Genomic DNA, 18,924 nt, shown 5'->3' on the forward strand with positions numbered 1-18,924 from the left:
TGCAGGCTGACCCAGGCAGTGTAACGGTCCACTCAGCGTGTGCTTCCTAAAGTTCTAACTTGTAGGTTCAAAACCAATGTGGAAACAACTTTGACCTTAGAATGCCATAAAGCCATTTGTGCAGAGACTCGTCAGGACTTAGGATGTTCTGTAGGGATGATGTGCATGTCGGTAGGGAGAAAGGGACTGACATTTGGGGACGGGATTTATTGGAGACAGAGTACACTTTTAGACAGAGGCTTTCACTGTGGGCTATGGATGTTTGAGGAAGGCCCACAGGCTGTAGAAAGGTAGATGGAAACTGAGTCTCCAGGACGGGCCCATGCCTGTCATCCCAGCACTTTGGGAGGCAGAGGCAGGTGGATCTTTTGAGGTCAGGAGTAAAGAGACCAGTCTGGCCAACATGGTGAAACCCTCTCTCTACTAAAAATACGAAAAATAGCCAGGCGGTAGTGGCCCGTGCCTGTAATCCCAGGTACTCAGAGGCTGAGGCAGGAGAATCCCCTGAGCCTGGGAGGCGAGGGTTGCGGTGAGCTGAGATTGGGCCACTGCACTGCAGTCTGGGCGAGACAGTGAGACCCTGTCTCAAAAAAAGAGTCTCTGGATTCCCTCGTGTGCTTTAGGGGAGTCTGTAGAGCAGGTCAAGCTTGGGCTGGAGTATGGGAAGCTTAAGGAGTTGTGTGCAGTTGAAGGTCAAGGCCAGCCTATGGAAGATGCGTTTCACTGGGAGTGACTGGCGGAGTGGAGAGGGTACCAGAGCGGGTCCACGAAGGCCTCTGGTATGAGGGCAGGGGCCAGAATGGGAAGTGACAGAGGTCTGTACATCCTCACAGGGCAGACCTAGGGAAGCGCTCCGGGTGGGCTCGGTAAAAATGGCGGGGGTGCGGGGAGCCGGTGCGTGCGTGGCGGTTGGTGGGGTATGGGCGACTCCTCTGACCGGACTCGCCCGCTGGCCGCGCGGCGGACGAGGCCCAGGCAAAAACAAACTCTTGCCCTTCAGTCTCGGACGCGCGTGGCGCTCCAGAGGACCAAGCCCTGACTCGCACCACCCCCACCCCCGCGCAGGCGCGTTTAACTCCCGCTCGCCTCCCGCCCCTTAGCAACCCTCCCGCAGTGTTGCCCCGGCAGTAGCCAATGAGACGGGAGCCACGAGCACACGGACCAATCGGCGGCGGCGACGGTGTGGAACGCGGTTGCCAGGAGGCGGGACGCGGCGGCGTGCCAGCCGAGCCACTCTGGCGACCGCAGAGAAGAGTGTGTACGTGGTGGGGGCTTCCTCGGCGGCGGGCATGGAGGCTTCGTGCTGCCGGCTCGGTCCCAGCGGCGACAGGTCAGACAGGGCCGTGGCAGGTCTCCTCCTGAGCGAGGCGGAGGGGCGAAGCGAGAAGGCGGGGGTCCTCTCCGGGAGCCCTGCGGGGAGAGGGCGGGACACGGGACTCGGCGACCCAGGCAGGGATGGGTTCGGTGGCGGGAGGCGAACCCCTCGCCCGACTCCGGTGTGGGGACCCCTTTCTCAAGCGGAGCGGCGGCCCTACAGCCCGCGCCGTGGGCAGAGACCTTTGGTTCAGGTCCCTGCTCAGGAACTTTAGGAGTTTTCGTGTCGGGCTCCCTGGGCCCCTCTGGGCCTTGGGTCTCCCTGTGGGGAGACGGGGTGGCCCCCGCTGTGCTCGCACGGCCCGGCCGTGTCTCCGCGGAGACGGGACCCAGCCCCTCCCGGGAGGCGGTGCGGGTGATGTTTAGTGACTTGTTCTGACGCCGCCGCTTCGGACGGGGTAACGCCGAATTCTGGAGCAGAGTCCCAGGAGCGGAAACGCGAAACTTCTTTTTCCTCTCTGCTTTCCAGTATTCGTCCCTGATTCGGGACGGTCTGACTGATCTGCCAGTGGGCCACACCCCTTGTTTGTGCGCCTCTTTCTCTGCCAGGGGCAGAGTTTGGGAAAGAAAAAGGATCCAAAATCTCAGCGTGTCACTTTCTTGTTCGCTAGGTTAATGAGAAGTTAATGGGGAGCCGTTTGAAATCCTTGGTGAGAAACGTTGGCGTCATCTGAGGATTTAAGTCCTACCCGCCAACTGTATACTCCGCTTTTTATTCCATTACCAAGACAAAGATTTGGGGCCGGGCGCGGTGGAACACCGCCTGTTATTCCCAGCACTTTGGGAGGCCAAGGCAGGAGGATCGCTTGGTCTCAGGAGTTCGAGGCCAGCTTGGACAACATAGTGAGACCACCATCTCTTAAAAAAAAAAAACACTTTGGCCGGACACGGTGGCGTGCGCCTGTAATTCCAGCGACTCTAGAGACTGAGGAGGGAGGATTCCTTCAGCCCGGGAGTTCCAAACTCCTGTGATGGGCCGCTGAGCTTGCTAGCCTGGACAACACAGGGAGATCCTGTCTCCTTAAAAAAAAAAAAAAAAAAAAATGATTTGGCCGGGCGCGGTGGCTCACGCCTGTAATCCCAGCACTTTGGGAGGCCGAGGTGGCCGGATCACGAGATCAGGAGATCGAGACCGTCCTGGCTAACACGGTGAAACCCCAGCTCTACTAAAAATGCATGGAAAATTATCCGGGCGAGGTGGTGGGCACCTGTAGTCCCAGCTACTCGGGAGGCTGAGGCAGGAGAATGGTGTGAACCTGGGAGGCGGAGCCTGCAGTGAGCCGAGATCGCGCCACTGCACTCCCGCTTGGGCAATGGAGCGAGACTCCGTCTCAAAAACAAACAAAATAATTTGACGTGTAAGGATTTAGTTTGATATTTACACTAGTAGATATTTAAACAATCTAAAACCATTTTTAAAAATTGTCCCAAAATTGTTGGGGATAAAGAACACCTATTTTCCTTTTTCATCAGGTTCTATTGAGGTGATAGCTGCACTCTGAAATTTGTTCACTGTGCTTTTTTTTTCCAAGTCGAGGAAGAAAACTACATTTGCAGGTGTAAGTGCTAGGGGAGGTAAAGTTAGTATTCAGCATCTCTGGTTGAACTCAGAAAATATTTGTTCAGTTGTGGGTGCTCAGTTTTAATTCTATGAATTTAAAGTAGTAAATTTCATGGGTACCAGATGTTTGATATGACTCAGATTTTTGGGGAAAAAAGCGGGGAGGGTGGGGGATTGACGGAATCTCGCTCTGTCGCCAGGCTGTAGTGCAGTGGTGCAGTCTCTGCTGACTGCAACCTCTGCTTCCCGGGTTTAAGCGATTCTCCTGCCTCAGCCTCCCGAGTGGCTGGGACTACAGGCACGCGCCACCACACCCAGCTAATTTTTCTATTTTTAGTAGAGACGGGGCTTCACCATGTTGGCCAGGATGGTCTCAATTTCTTGACCTCGTGATCTGCCCACTTAGGCCTCCCAAAGTGCTGGGATTACAGGCGTGAGCCACTGTGCCCAGCCTTTTTCTTCCGAAAGAAACTAGCTTTTTAAATTTTATTTTATTTTATTTTCATTTAATTTTATTTTTATGTATTTATTTTTTTGAGACAGGGTCTCACTCTGTCGCCCAGGCTGGGATGTGGTGGGCGATCTCAACTCACTTCAACTTCTGCTCCCCTGGATTAAGTGATCCTCCCACCTCAGCATCCCTAGTAGCTGGGACCACAGGTGCGTGGCACCGCCTGGCTAATTTCATGTATTTTTTGTAGAGATGAGGTTTTGCCACGTTGCCCAGGCTGGTGTCGAAGTGAGCTCAGGTGATCTGCCTGCCTCGGCCTCCAAAACTGCTGAGATTACAGGCCTGAGCCACTGCACTTGGCCCTAAATTGTAAAATTGACATCAAAGGGGAATGTGTGAGTCACCAAGTGTTTCTCCTGCCCTCCTGTAATGTTAATGCAACTTCTATCACTGCTTAACTCATTTGTTACTAAGAGGGAGTCTCTTGCTTTTTTCTCTTTTTTGGCTTCAGATTGTGTGTAATAATGTGTTTTGTTTTTTTTTTCAAATGGAGTTTCGCTCTTGTCACCCAGGCTGAAGTGCAATGGCGCGATCTTGGCTCACTTGCCTCCTGTGTTCAAGCGATTCTCCTGCCTCAGCCTCCTGAGTAGCTGGGATTACAGGCGTGCGACACCATGCCCGGCTAATTTTTGTATTTTTAGTAGAGACAAGGTTTCTCCAATTTGGTCAGGCTGGTCTTGAACTCCTGACCTCAGGTGATTCGCCTGCCTCCGCCTCTCAAAGTGCTGGGATTACAGGCATGAGCCCCCCCCCCCCCCCCCGCCTGGCTGTTTAATGTTTTTGATGAGATACATTGATAGAATTTTCTGTATTGCTGCCTTTCAGTGTAAGGATAACAACCAACTTTTAGGTTTTCTGTGTTTTTTTTTTTCTTGGAATTATGTAACTCTTTTATCATGAGGCAGATTTATTTTCAACAAAATAGAAAAATTATTAACTACAAATTTTTATTTTTATTTTTATTTTTATTTTTTTTGTAGAGACAAGGTCTCACTATGTTGCCCAGGCTGGTTTTGAACTCCTGGTCTCAAGTGATCCTCTTGCCTCACCCTCCCAAAGTGCTGGGATTATAAGTGTGAGCCACCAGGCTTGGCCTGTTTTTCTTGTATCAGAAATATTTAGTGAAAATTGGCAGTGAAATTTGAAACAATACTCAGGACCTTTGTTGAGGCTAGACATTTTATAATATAGATTCCCTGGAGATGACAGGGGTTGGCTGGTGCTGGAACTTAAGCCTTATCTGGCCTTTTGTAAGTGATAGAGAATTGAAGGCTTGCTTCCCACTGTGGTGTGACCTTGTGAGCTGGAGTCATCTAAGAAGTTCCAGTCGGTGGTTTGTCCATATGCCATGATTTCTCTTTAGAAATATAAACAGTAGGCTGGGCGTGGTGGCTCACGCTTGTAATCCCAGCACTTTGGGAGGCTGAGATGGGGGATCACTTGAGGTCGGGAGTTCAAAACCAGCCTGGCCAACATGGAGAAACCTCACCTCTACTAAAAATACAAAACTTGGCCGGGCGCGGTGGCTCACGCCTGTAATCCCAGCACTTTGGGAGGCCGAGGCGGGCGGATCACAAGGTCAGGAGATCGAGACCACAGTGAAACCCCGTCTCTACTAAAAATACAAAAAATTAGCCGGGCGCGGTGGTGGGCGCCTGTAGTCCCAGCTACTCAGGAGGCTGAGGCAGGAGAATGGCGTGAACCCGGGAGGCGGAGCTTGCAGTGAGCCGAGATCGCGCCACTGCACTCCAGCCTGGGCGACAGCGCGAGACTCCGTCTCAAAAAAAAAAAAAACTACAAAACTTAGCTGGGCATGGTGGTAGGCACCTGTAATCTCAACTACTCACGAGCTGAGGCAAGAGAATTGTTTGAACCCGGGAGATGGAGGTTGCAGTGAGCCAAGATCGCGCAAGTGCACTCCAGCCTGGGTGACAGAGCAAGAGTCCGTCTCAAAAACAGCAACAACACAAATACACACACACACACACACACACACACACACACACACAAAAGAGATCTGTCAAGATAAAAAGCTCCGTAATAGGCCAGGTGCAGTGGCTCATGCCTGTAATCCCAGTGCTTTGGGAGGCAAGGGGGTGGGGGGAGCAGATCATGAGGTCAGGAGTTCGAGACCAGCCCAACCAACATGGCAAAACCCTGTCTTTACTAAAAATACAAAAATTAGCTGGTTATGGTGGCGTGCGCGTATAGTCCCAGCTACTCTGGAGGCTGAGGCAGAAGAATTGCTTGAACCTGGAAGGCGGAGGTTGCAGTGAGCTGAGATCGCACCACTGCACTCCAGCCTGGATGACAGAGTGAGATTCTGTCTCAAAAAAAAAGCTCAATAATAATGGCTAACATATTTGTGTTCTTTGCAGACTTCATTGTGCTTTCACATATTTGATCTCTTTTGAGCTTTATAACTCTGAAGGAAACAAAGTGCAGGTGTCATCTGCATTTTGTAGATGCGAAAATTAAGGTTTAGAAAGGTTATGTTATACCTAAGATTACGTGATGAGTAAAATGATGTCATCAGAAGTAAAATTTAGGCTTTGGCTTCTCGTCTCCTCCTCTTTTCTCACACATTATCATAAGGTTGATTCCAAATATTCTGGATGCCCTTTGTGCATATAATTGATAATAATATACTGATTATGGCTGGGTGCAGTGGCTCACACGAGTAATCCCAGCACTTTGGGAGGCTAAGGTGGGTGGATCACCTGAGAGTTTGAGACCAGCCTGGCCAACATGGCAAAACCCCATCTCTACTAAAAATAGAAAAATTAGCTGGGCTTGGTGGTGTGCAGCTATAATCCCAGTTACTTGGGAGGTTGAGGTAGGAGAATTGCTTGAACCTGGGAGGCGGAGGTTGCGGTGAGCCGAGATCATGCCACTTCACTCCAGCCTGGGTGACAAGAGTGAAACTCCGTTTGAAAAATAAAATAAAATGAAATAAAAATAAGAAATAGTGAAAATAAAAAACAGTCCCGAAGAAAGAAAATGTAACCCCTGAGAAGGGAGAATTGGGCAAGAGTTAGAATGAACTTAAGTTCTGAGTAACGTCTGTTTGAATCTACAAGTAATAAATGCATTCTTTTAACCTTTGGATTAAATCATACATCTTAAATAGCCTTTCTGTTTAGTTCACTCGAAAGAATGCTTTTTGCTTTTGCTATGTGGTACATGCAAAATCAGGAGGGGTTTACTCTAAAATAGTTTTCCCTGCTGCATTCTTCGGGGCTCTGTGAATGCTCAAATCAGTGGCCAGCCTTTCCTTCTCATTGCCTTCCTCTCCCCAAGCAATTCTCCCTGCTCTGATTGTGTCTCTGCTAAATGGGCCTCCTAGGAAATGGATGTTCATTCCCTGGCTTCAGTTAAGGTAGCTCCAGATTGTGGCCATCTTTCAAGTAGAAGACAGCTGAGCCTAGAATACTACCATTTCTCCCTAGACAAGGAAGGATAGATGTCAAAGGAATTCTTTTCTGACAGTTCTCGTATGACCTTCATGTGTCTTCTCAGAAGCAATATTTTGTTCCAGCCAGATGTGTTCTTGGTGTGTCAGTATGTGTAAAAATATGGCTTTCCAATAGTGACATTTAGGATTTGGACAAGGTGAACCTATTTGTCAACTGAGTTAGGAAACATACTTTGTTAATAGCTCTTTCCACAATTATCTGAAATGGTTATCAGTTTGAACATGATGAAATCTGATGAGTCTTTCACTCTATACAGTTATTTGCCACTTAGTGGTGGGGATGCGTTCTGAGAAACGTGTGCTGTGTGAACATCATAGAGTGCACACAAACCTTGATGGGATATCCTACTACCTACCGAGGCCCTGTGGTACAGTCTGTTGCTCCTAGGCTGCAAAACTACACAGCCTGTTACTGTACTGAACATTGTAGGCAATTGGAACACAGTGGTAAGTGTTAGTGTATCTAAACATATCTAAACACAGCAAAGATACAGTGAAAATATTTTTTTTTCTTTTTTTTTTTGAGATGGAGTTTCACCCTTGTTGCTCAGGCTGGAATGCGGTGGCGCGACCTTGGCTCACTGCAATCTCTGTCTCCCAGGCTCAAGCGATTCTCCTGCCTCAGCCTCCCAAGTAGTTGGGATTACAGACGTGTACCAGCATGCTCAGCTAATTTTGTATTTTTAGTAGAAACGGGGTTTTACCATGTTGGTCAAACTGGTCTTGAACTCCTGACCTCAAGTGATCCACCCGCCTTGGCCTCCCAAAGTGCTGGGATTACAGGCGTGAGCCACTGTGCCTGGCTGAAAATGTAGTGTTATCATCTTATGGGATCACCGTTGTATATGCAGTATGGTTGACCTAAATGTCATTATTCAGGGCACTCCTCCCCAGGACTGCTTTAAAATCCATTCACTGGCTTGAAAGTTCTACCTAAAAACAGCAAGTCAGCTGGCATTTTTAATGAACATATTGAAATACCAGAGAATGAAATTCCTGCCTCTGCTGACCATTTTAATACACGTGTTCAATCGTGCGATTTAACACATTCAGGTAGACTGGGAGTGAGACTTGTGATTGAATTCTGGCTCTTTCATTGATCAACTGTTTGACCTTTAGAATATAAGCTATAGTTGTAAGTTCAAAATTGCTTTCCTGTGATGTGTAGAAAATAAGGCTATAACAAGAACGCAAGAAATATTTTTCAAATATGCTCCTGGAAAAATAAAATTATTGCTATTTAGCTTTGCAGGAAGAAACTTCAATAAATCTACAAGGTAGGTACTATAATCTCATTTTACAGAGAGATACGAAACTTCTATGAAAGGAGTTCACCTCCTTTCTCGCCAAATTCATTTAGATCATCTATGAGTTTTGTATCTCTCTGTAAAATGATATTATAGTGCCTACTTTGTCAAGGTTATTGTGAAAATTAGATAATATATATTTAATATAATTCCTGGCAGGCAGTATTAAGTATTCACTAAGTGGAACTGTACTTAAGTGCAACTAGCAGAGTGACAACACATTTTAACAATGTTTCCATAACAATACAGTTTTGAACTTTTAAATATTTTTTTTGGAATCTTGCTGTGTTGTCCAGACTGGAGTGCAGTGGCAGGATTTCGGCTCATGGCAACCTCCACCTCCCGGGTTCAAGCAATTCTCCCTGCCTCAGCCTCCTGAGTAGCTGGGATTACAGGTGCCCACCACCACGCCTGGCTAATTTTTGTATTTTTAGTAAGGATGGGGTTTTGCCATGTTGGCCAGGCTGGTCTCGAACTCCTGACCTCAGGTGATGCACCTGCCTCGGCCTCCTAAAGTACTGGGATTATAGGTGTGAGCCACCACACCCAGCCTAAAGATTTTTTAAATACAGGGGACATTCTTAGAAATGTGTGGGTTTCCAGCATTCGAAAGATTATGCAGAAGCTTTTGAAAGGTGATAAAGTGTTAGGATGAAATCATTAGCTTCTCACTGAAGTGAAGATTAAGGTAATACATTCATTTGTAGTGTTAAGAAGTATCGTAAAACAAAAATCTTCCTAGGCACGGTGGTTCAAGCCTATAATCCTAGCACTTACGGAGACTGAGGCAGGAGGAAGGAGATCACTTGAGGCCAGTAGCTCAAGACCAGCCTGGGCAACATAGTGAGACCCCCTGTCTGTCTGTTGGTCCGTCATGTTCGTTTGTTCTCTCTTTCAAGAGATAGGGTCTCCTATGTTGCCCAGGCTAGTCTTGAACTTGGGCCTCAAGTGATTCTCACACCTTGGCCTCCCAAAATGCTGGACAGGCATGAGACACTCTGCCTGGCCCGAGACCCTATCTCTTAAAAGAAAAAAAAAAAAAAAAAATCTAGGCTGGGCGCCATGGCTCATGCCTGTAATCCCAGCACTTTGGGAGGCCAAGGCGGGCAGATCACCTGAGGTTAGGAGTTCGAGATCAGCCTGGGCAGCATGGTGAAACCCTGTCTCTACAAAAGATACAAAATTAGCTGGGTGTGGTGGCGCATGCCTGTGATCCCAGTTACTTGAGAGGCTGAGGCACGAGAATTGCTTGAATATGGGAGGCGGAGGTTGTAGTGAGCCAAGATCGCGCCATTGCGTTCCAGCCTGGGCAACAAGAGCAGAAACTTGATCTCAAAAAAAAAAAAAAAAAAGATATAATAGCAGTTGAAGTTTGAGTGCTTACTATGAGCCAAGTTTCATTTAATCTTCACGATAACCTTCTGAGTTAAGTGTCATTGTTCTCACTTTGTAAATTAGGAAATTTGAGGCTTTACTAGGTTAAGTTGTACTGGGAACTGTGCTGTAACCACACTGCACACGTCTCTAAATGGGGACTTACGATTAGTTAGAACTAATATAGGCCAAGCCAGGGGTCAGCAGACCTTTTCTTTTTAATTTTTTTTTTTCAGATAGGGGTCTTGCTTTGTTGCCCAAGCTGGTCTTGAACTCCTGGACTTAAGCCATCTTCCCGCCTCAGCCTCCCTAGCAGCGGGGACTGTAGGCATGCACCATCATCCCTGACCAGTGGTCCTTTTCTGTGAAGGTCTTAACCAAATGTTTTTGGTTTTGTAGGCCATACAGTCTCTGTCCCAGTTACTCATTACTCAGTTTTCCTGTTGTAGCACAAAAACAGCCATAGATAATAGGTAAGTGAATGAATGTGTCTGTTTCAATAAGACTTTATAGACACTGGAATTTGAAGATTTTTTTCTTTTTATTCATTACTTCCTGCACAGTGATAATTTCTTTTTGGGCTCAGGGGACAGGTTCTCACTGTGTTGCCCAGGCAGAGTGCAGTGGTGCAATCGTAGCCCACAACAGCCTTGAACTCCTGGGTTTAAGCAATCCTTCTGCCTCAGCCTCCTGAGTAGCTGGGATTACAGGTGTGCACCACCACGCCTGGCTAATTTTTAAATTTTTTGTAGAGACGGGGTTCTCACTATGTTGCCCAGGCTGGTCTCAAACTCCTGGCCTCAAGCAGGCTGCCCACTTAGGCCTCCCAAAGTGCTGAGATGACAGGCATGAGTCACTGCATCTGGTTGGAATTTGAATTTAATATAATGTTTACATGTCTCAAAGTAGTATTCTTCAGATATTTTTAACCTTTTAAAAATGCAAAAATCGTAGGCTTGGCACAGTGGCTCTCGCCTGTAATCCCAGCACTTTGAGAGGCTGATGCGGGTGGGTCATCTGAGGTCAGGAGTTCGAGACCAGTCTGACCAACATGGAGAAACCATGTATCTACTAAAAATACAAAATTAGCCGGGCATGGTGGCACATGCTTGTAATCCCAGCTACTCCGGAGGCTGAGGCAGGAGAATCGCTTGAACCTGGGTGGCGGAGGTTGTGGTGAGCTGAGATCGTGCCATTGCACTGTAGCCTGGGCAACAAGAGCAAGACAATGTTAAAAAAAAAAGAAAGCGAAATTCATTCTTAGCTCACAGGCAGTATAAAAACTGACGGCAGGCCAGCTTTGGCCCACAGACTATAGTTTGCAGCCCCTGTGCTAAATCATAAAAGTATTTTTTCCTGTAAGGTCGTAGTTATTCATACTATGAATATTATTTAAGACAGCAGTGAGGTTGTTTTTATATTAAAATGGAACCTGTCACCTTATGGAATAAGTCCCATAATTTAATTTTCAAGATAAAACTTGGAGACGGGGGCCAGGCGCGGTGGCTCACGCCTGTAATCCCAGCACTTTGGGAGTCTGAGGCAGGTGGATCACGAGGTCAGGAGATCAAGACCATCCTGGCTAACACAGTGAAACCCCATCTCTACTAAAAATACAAAAAATTAGCCAGGCATGGTGGCGGGCGTCTGTAGTCCCAGTTACTTGAGAGGCTGAGGCAGGAGAATGGCATGAACCTGGGAGGTGGAGCTTGCAGTGAGCTGAGATCGCGCCACTGCACTCCAGCCTGGGCGACAGAGCGAGACTCTGTCTCAAAAAAAAAAAAAAACCCATAAAAAAACTTGGAGACGGGCGTGGTAGCTCACATCTGTAATCCCAGCACTTTGGGAGGTTGAGGTGGGCACATCATCTCAGGTCAGGAGTTCAAGACTAGCCTGGCTAATGTGTTGAAACCCCATCTCGGCTAAAAATACAAAAAAAAAATTAGCTAGGTATGGCGGCTCACGCCTGTGAACCCAGCTACAGGGGAGGCTGAGGCAGGATAATTTCTTGAACCTGGGAGGAAGAGGTTGTAGTGAGCCGAGATCGCATCACTGTACTCCAGCCTAGTGACAGAACGAGACTCTGTCTCAAAAACAAAAGCAAAAAAACTTGGATTCTAAAGATACTTTGTTCTGTAGATGGTCTCTGGACTATACTTTCCTCCTTTCTCCCCAATTTCATTTAGAGCATAAAAGCACTTTCTTAGGCTGTTAGAAGCACTTGGATTGGAAATGTTGCCTATAGTAACCTGTATAAACATCAGTATGTCAATAACAGATTATTAGTGCAAAATTTAAATGTCCATAAACTGAAAGGGAATAACGACTGGTGACTGGGTCTGTGAAATTACAGAAGTAAAACCTAAGGGAGATGGCAAGCTTTCCTGTTCTGCTACCCTTGTCAGCTGATGGCCCGGGATAATTAATAAAGTACTCATTTTAAACTCAAAAACATCTGTTTTGAATAATACTTTTTTTTTTTAACACCCTACCTTTGAGGTAACTATTGTTAATAGTTTGTGTATATCCTTCTGGAATTCTTCTATTCCTGTAGACCTTGCAGATACTTTTTTTTTTCTACTTACAGTTATTTTATTTTTATTTATTTATATATTTTTTTAGAGTATCTTGCTCTCTCACCCTGGGCTAGATGTGGTGGCGTGATGATAGCTCAACCTTCTGGGCTCAAGCAATCCTCCCACCTCAGCCTCCCAAGTAGCTGGGACTCAGGCATGCGCAACCAAGCCAAGATAATTTTTTTTTTGTAGAGACGGTTTCACCGTGTTGCCCAGGCTGGTCTTGAGCTCCTGGGCTCAAGCGATCCTCCTATCTCCTAAAGTGCTGGGATTACAGGCGTGAGCCACTGTGCCTGGCCGTGTTGTGGTTTCAATACACACTTACCTTGACCTTCCTGGCTCAAGCAATCCTCCTGCTTCATTCTCCCCGAGGAGCTGGGACCGCTGGAGCACTCCACTACACCTGGCTAATTAGATTTTTTTTTTTTTTTTTTTTTTTTTTGTGGAGACAGGGCCTCCTTATATTGCTTAGGCTTTTTGCCCAATTTTTATTTTGTTTTATTTTATTTTTTGAGACAGAGTCTCACGCTGTTGCTCAGGCTGGAGTGCAGTGGCGTGATCTCAGCTCACTGCAACCTCCGCCTCCCGGATTCAAGTGATTCTCCTGCCTCAGCCTCTTGAGTAGCTGGGAATACAGGCACGCACCACCACGCCTGGCCTATTTTTTGTACCATGCCCAGCTTATTTTTTGTATTTTTAGTAGAGACGGGATTTCACCGTGTTGGCCCAGCTGGTCTCCAACTCCTGGCCTCAAGTATCTGCCCGTCTCAGCCTCCCAAAGTGCTGGCATTACAGGCATGAGCTACCTTGCCCGGCTAGTTCTCCAATTTATCACTGCACATTAGGCATTGTGTTGTCATTAATGAAATCTGTAAGAGTAACTCTATCTAGATTTCTAAGTCTAAAAAATAGGCCAGGCACAGTGTCTCATGCCTGTAATCCCAGCACTTTGGGAGGCCGAGGCAGGTGGATCACAAGGTCAGGAGATTGAGACCACGGTGAAACCCCGTCTCTACTAAAAATACAAAAAAAATTAGCGGGGCGTGGTGGCGGGAGCCTGTAGTCCCAGCTATTCAGGAGGCTGAGTCAGGAGAATGGCGTGAACCCGGGAGGCGGAGCTTGCAGTGAGCCGAGATCGCGCCACTGCACTCCAGCCTGGGCGACAGAGCAAGACTCTGTCTCTAAATAAATAAATAAATAAATAAAAGTAATAATTTGTGATGTTCCGAAGCAATACTGTGGTCAGTAAAGGAAGCCTTCATTCAAGTTACTTTCAGGAAAAGCAATGGGCTGCTCACAGCCTTTACTTTTGCAAGTCTTATCCTGCTGCTTTCCTGGCAAGGATCGTGTTTACTCTCTCCAGTACCACAGAAGGAGCCTGTTTAGCCTCCTGCATCAGTGGCCAAATTGCAGTTGAGTGCTGATTACAGCATCCTTATCTGGCACAGTGTAGGAAGCCGCAAGAAACACTCTGATTGTCTAGTGGCAATGGATTTTGTGTTACTGGCAACTCGAAAAATTTACTCTTAACAGGCTGAGAGAAGTTGACAGGAACGTTGAGAGTGCCGAATAATCATAGATTCTTGAGGGTCATTAGTAACATTATTCAGTGCTTCAAAGTACTTGGCAGCATGGTCTGTTGGGTATAGCACTAGACTAGCAATGGAGAATGTTTTAAAGTATGCTCGAAGTTTCTCTGTTACTTATCTTTAGCAAATTTCTTCATTGTTCATGCCATCTTCATTCCCTAGAAATACTGTGTGAGCGTAATTTAGGTGGTAGATTAAAGGGCAATGGGAATATTTTTTTTTTTTTTTGAGACGGGGTCTCGCGCTGTTGCCCGGGCTGGAGTGTAATGGCATGATCCCAGCTCACTGCAACCTCCGCCTCCTGGCTTCAAGTGATTGTCCTGCCTCAGCCTCCCAAGTAGCTGGGATTACAGGCGTGGGCCACCATGCCTGGCTAATTTTTGTATTTTTAGTAGAGATGGGGTTTCACCGTGTTGGTCAGGCTGGTTTCGAACTCCTGACCTCAAGTGATCTGCCCACGTCAGCCTCCCAAAGTTCTGGAATTACAGGCATGAGCTACTGCGCCTGGTAGCAGTGGGCTTTTTAAAGGTAGTCAGTCCACAACAATGAACAAAAGTTACCGAAATGTATATTTTATTTTTTTCTCTTTTTATTTTGAAAAAATTTGGCCAGGCACAGTGGCCCATGCCTGTAATCCCAGCACTTTGGGAGGCCGAGGCAGGTGGATCACCTGAGGTCGGGAGTTCAAGTCCAGCCTGACCCACAGGGAGAAACCCTGTCTCTCCTGAAAATACAAAATTAGCCAGGCGTGGTGGTGCATGCCTGTAATCCCAGCTACTCGGGAGACTGAGGCAGGAGAATCGCTTGAACCCAGGAGGCAGAGGTTGCGGTGAGCCAAGATGACGCCACTGCACTGCAGCCTGGGCAACGAGAGCGAGACTCTATCTCAAAAAAAAAAAGAAAAAGAAAAGAAAAAATTGAAATTTGCTGAAAAGTCGCAAGAAAGCACAGTCCATAAACCTATGCCCTTCACGTAGATTCATCACTAATATTTTTTATACCCGACTTTAAAAAATCTTTTTAGACTTACATAAAATTTATAAAAATATTAGAGAATCCCTCTATACCTTTCACCAAGTTTCCCCTAATGTTAACATCATCTTCTTCTTCTTCTTCTTCTTTTTTTTTTTTTTTACGGACCCTAGTTCTGTTGCCCAGGCTGGAGTGCAGTGGCGTAATCTCGGCTCACTGCAACCTCTGCCTCCCGGGTTCAAGCGATTCTCCAGCCTCAACCTCCTGAGTAGCTGGGATTACAGGTGCCTGCCACCACGCCCAGCTGATTTTTCTATCTTTAGTAGAGACGGGGTTTCACCGCGTTGGCCAGGCTGGTCTCGAACTTCTGACCTCGTGATCCGCCCGCCTTGGCCTCCCAAAGTGCTGGGATTACAAGCGTGAGCCACTGTGCCTGGCCTAATGTTAACATCTTACATAACTCTGGCCACATTATCAAAATCAGGAAATTAATATACAATCAATACTGTTAACTAATTCACAGGCCTTATTTGAATTTTGTCAGTTTTCCTACTAATGTCTCTTTCCTAGTCTAGGTTTTTTTGGTGTTCATAAATAAAGGTGAGTGAGATGGGACATACTGCCAGAAAATTCTCTTTGTGTACACTGTGCCGTGTTGTAAGGCCTTGTAGTTCTCTTCAGCTAATTTTTATTTTATCTGTCTATCTTACCTATATTTATCTGAGATGGAGTCTCGCTCTGTTGCTCAGGCTGCTGTGCAGGGTCACAGTCACAGCTCACTGCACCCTTGAACTCTTGGGCTCAAGTGCTCCTCCTACCTCAGCCTCCTGAGTAGCTGGGACCACAGGCTTCTGGCACCATGCCCAGCAGGTATCTTCAGTTTAGCCTTTACTGGTTGGTAAGTGGAAAATTGTCCAAGAGAATGGTGTTCTGTGGGCATTCTCATCTACCACACTTGAGTGTTTCTGTGTGTCTTCAAGATGTGTGTTTAGGGTTTCTCCTGTTTGTACCAAGCAAATAGGAAATTTTCTTTGAGAAAAATGGGAGGAAAAAGAGTTACTCCACTTTTTTTTTTTCCTGTAGGAATTCTTTCTGTTTTGTGTTGATTTATTAACCAGGCTTGCTTGTGGTTAGGCTTGCTATTCAATAACTAAGTTAAAATGAAGGAAAGAGAATATTAACACAGGCCGGGCATGGCAGCTCATGCCTGTATCCCAGCACTTTGGGAGGCCAAGATGGGCGGATCACCTGCACCTGAAGTCAGGAGTTGAAGACCAACCTGGCCAACATGGCAAAACCCCTTCTCCACTAAAAATATGGCAGGCACCTGTAATCCCAGCTACTTGGGACGCTGATGCAGGAGAATCGCTTGAACCCGGGAGGTGGAGGTTGCAGTGAGCTGAGATCGTGCTCCAGCCTCGATGACAGACTGAGACTCTGTCTCAAAAAAAAAAAAAAATTAAGTCAGAAAAATGTAAATTAATTATTAAGATGATATTCCAGATTAGACTAGAAATTTTAGTTCAGATTGAATGTAAGTCTATAAAATATCTTTTTTTTTTTTTTTTGAGACAGAGTCTCGCTCTGTCACCAGGCTGGAGGGCAGTGGCATGATCTCGGCTCACTGCAACCTCCACCTCCCAGGTTCAAGCAATTCTCTTGCCTCAGCCTCCTGAGCAGCTGGGACTACAGGCACACACCATCATGCCCAGCTAATTTTTGTATTTTTAGTAGAGATGGGGTTTCACCATGTTGGCCAGGATGGTCTTGATCTCTTGACCTCGTGATCCACCCGCTGCAGCCTCCCAAAGTGTTGGGATTACAGGCGTGAGCCACTGCACCAGGTGTTATAAAATATCTTTATAGGTTATAATTTAACTAAAGGTATAACTTTTTAAGTTATAATTTATTTAAACTTAGAACTCAGGGAAAATGTGACTTTTGATATATAGGAGACTTACAAATGTTACAGTTACTTAACATGTATTTATTGTCTCTTCTGTTCAGGTCAAAATGCTTTGATTGTACCCTATTTATTCAGATTGTCTGTTCAACTTGCCCAGGCTTGATGAAAGGAATCAAGTGGTGTCTAGATGTACTGTCAAAGACATACCTGTTTTTTTCACTATTTGAGGCCTTATGAGAAACATTTGAAAACTTTAGTCGTATGCCAGAACTTAACATCTTTGAAGAGGTTTTAGCATGGGTGGGGAATGATTCGTTTTTCCCCCATACCAGAAGTCATCACACCTTTGGTTTAGCGTTGAGAACAGAGTGCAGATTTGTAGCAGCAGCTGTTTGAAAATACTAGTTCATGGTGGAGATTTCAGTGAGCCAAGATCATGCCACTGCACTCTACCCCGGGCAACAGAGCCAGACCCTGTCAAAAATATAAAAAAAAAATTTTTTTGTGTGTGTTTGAGAGAGAGTCTTGCATTGTTGCCCAGGCAGGAGTGCAGTGGCGCCATCTTGGTTCACTGCAACCTCTGCCCCCTGGGTTCACGCGATTCTCCTGCCTCAGCTTCCTGAGTACCTGGGATTACAGGTGCAAACCACCATACCCGGCTAATTTTTTGTATTTTTAGTAGAGATGGGGTTTCACCATGTTGGCCAGACTGCTCTTGAACTCCTGACCTTGTGATCCGCCGGCCTTGGCCACCAGAAGTGCTGGGAATACAGGCATGAGCCACTGGCTCTTTTTTTTTTTTTTTTTTTGAGACGGAGTCCCACACCGTCACCCAGGCTGGAGTGGTGCAGTGGCGTGATCTCAGCTCACTGCATCCTCCGCCTCCTGGGTTCAAGTGATTCTCCTGCCTCAGTCTCCTGAGTAGCTGGGATTACAGGTGCATGACGCCACTCCCAGCTAATTTTTTGTATTTTAGTAGAGACGGGGTTTCACCGTGTTGGCCAGGCTGGTCTCAAACCCCTGAGCTCAGGCAATCCACCTGCCTCGGCCTCCCAAAGTGCTGGAATTACAGGTGTGAACCATCGTGCCCGGCCTAATTTATTTTTAATTAAAAAAGAAAATGGCTATAATCCCAGCACTTCGGGAGGCCAAAGCGGGTGGATCACCTGAGGTCAGGAGTTTGAGACCAGCCTGGCCAAAATGATGAAGCCCTGTCTCTACTAAAAATAAAAACTTAGGCGGGCATGGTGGCGGGCGCCTGTAATCCCAGCTGCTCAGGAGGCTGAGGCAGGAGAATCGCTTGAATCTGGGAAGCGGAGGTTGCAGCGAGCTGAAATCACGTCATTGTACTCCAGCCTGGACAACAAGAGTGAACCCTTCATCTCAAAATAAGTAAATAAATAAATAATAAATTTTAAAAAATGAAAATACTAGTCCATAACAGTGGACTTTTTTCTCCAAATTCTCCTTTTGCTATATAATGTCATTTTATGCAGAACTTTAAAAAATTTATACTGATACATGGCCAGGCGCAATGGCTGACGCCTGTAATCCCAGCACTTTGGGAAGCCGAGGTGGGCAGATCACTTGAGGTCAGGAATTCAAGACCAGCCTGGCCAACATGGCAAAACCCCATCTCTACTAAAAATACAAAAATTGGCCGGGCACAGTGGCTCACACCTGTAATCCCAGTACTTGGGGAGGCTGAGGTGGGCAGATCACGAGGTCGAGGTCAGGAGATCAAGACAATCCTGGCTAACACAGTGAAACCCTGTCTGTACTAAAAATACAAAAAATTAGCCGGGTGTAGTGACGTGCACCTATAGTCCCAGCTACTTGGAAGTTTGAGGCAGGAGAATCGCTTGAACCTGGGAGGTGGAGGTTGCAGTAAGCCAAGATCGTGCCACTGCACTCCAGCCTGGGCAACAGAGTGAGACTCTGTCTCCAAAAAAAAAAAAAATTACAAAAATTAGCGGGGCGTGATGGTGCACCCCTGTAGTTCTAGCTATTCAGGAGGCTGAGGCATGAGAATGGCTTGAACCCAGGAGGTAGAGGTTGCAGTGAGATGAGTTCAAGCCACTGCACTCCAGCTTGGGTGGCAGAGCAAGACTGTCTAAAAAAAAAAAATTTATACTTATACACACTGAATACCTGTAATATTCTAGCACTCTAGTTTTGTTTTTGTTTTATCTTTTTTTTTTTTTGGTCACACTATATTAATGAAGGATTTTTAAATTTGGGGTTTAAAAATATGTGACTGCCGATAAAAATCATTAAAG

The 18,924-nt window shown here is 46.4% G+C and overlaps 1 protein-coding gene across 6 annotated transcripts in view; it reads left to right on the plus strand.

The window, feature by feature from the left end:
- The first annotated feature begins 1,150 nt into the window (after window positions 1-1,150).
- Window positions 1,151-18,924, plus strand: part of TULP3 (TUB like protein 3) — a 50,606-nt gene continuing 32,832 nt past the window's right edge. For 3 of the 6 annotated variants that reach the window (XM_017946485.3, XM_021923242.2, XM_021923241.2), the window contains exon 1: window positions 1,210-1,330. In XM_017946485.3, coding sequence (XP_017801974.2) covers window positions 1,290-1,330 — 41 coding nt within the window. In that variant the 5' untranslated portion in view covers window positions 1,210-1,289. Of the gene's footprint in view, window positions 1,331-15,579; window positions 15,638-18,924 lie in introns of those variants that run through there. The other 3 variants (XM_017946483.3, XM_017946484.3, XM_009217722.4) reach the window with 3 other exon arrangements.

Source organism: Papio anubis, chromosome 9 (assembly GCF_008728515.1).
Source record: "Papio anubis isolate 15944 chromosome 9, Panubis1.0, whole genome shotgun sequence".
Lineage (NCBI taxonomy): Eukaryota > Metazoa > Chordata > Mammalia > Primates > Cercopithecidae > Papio > Papio anubis.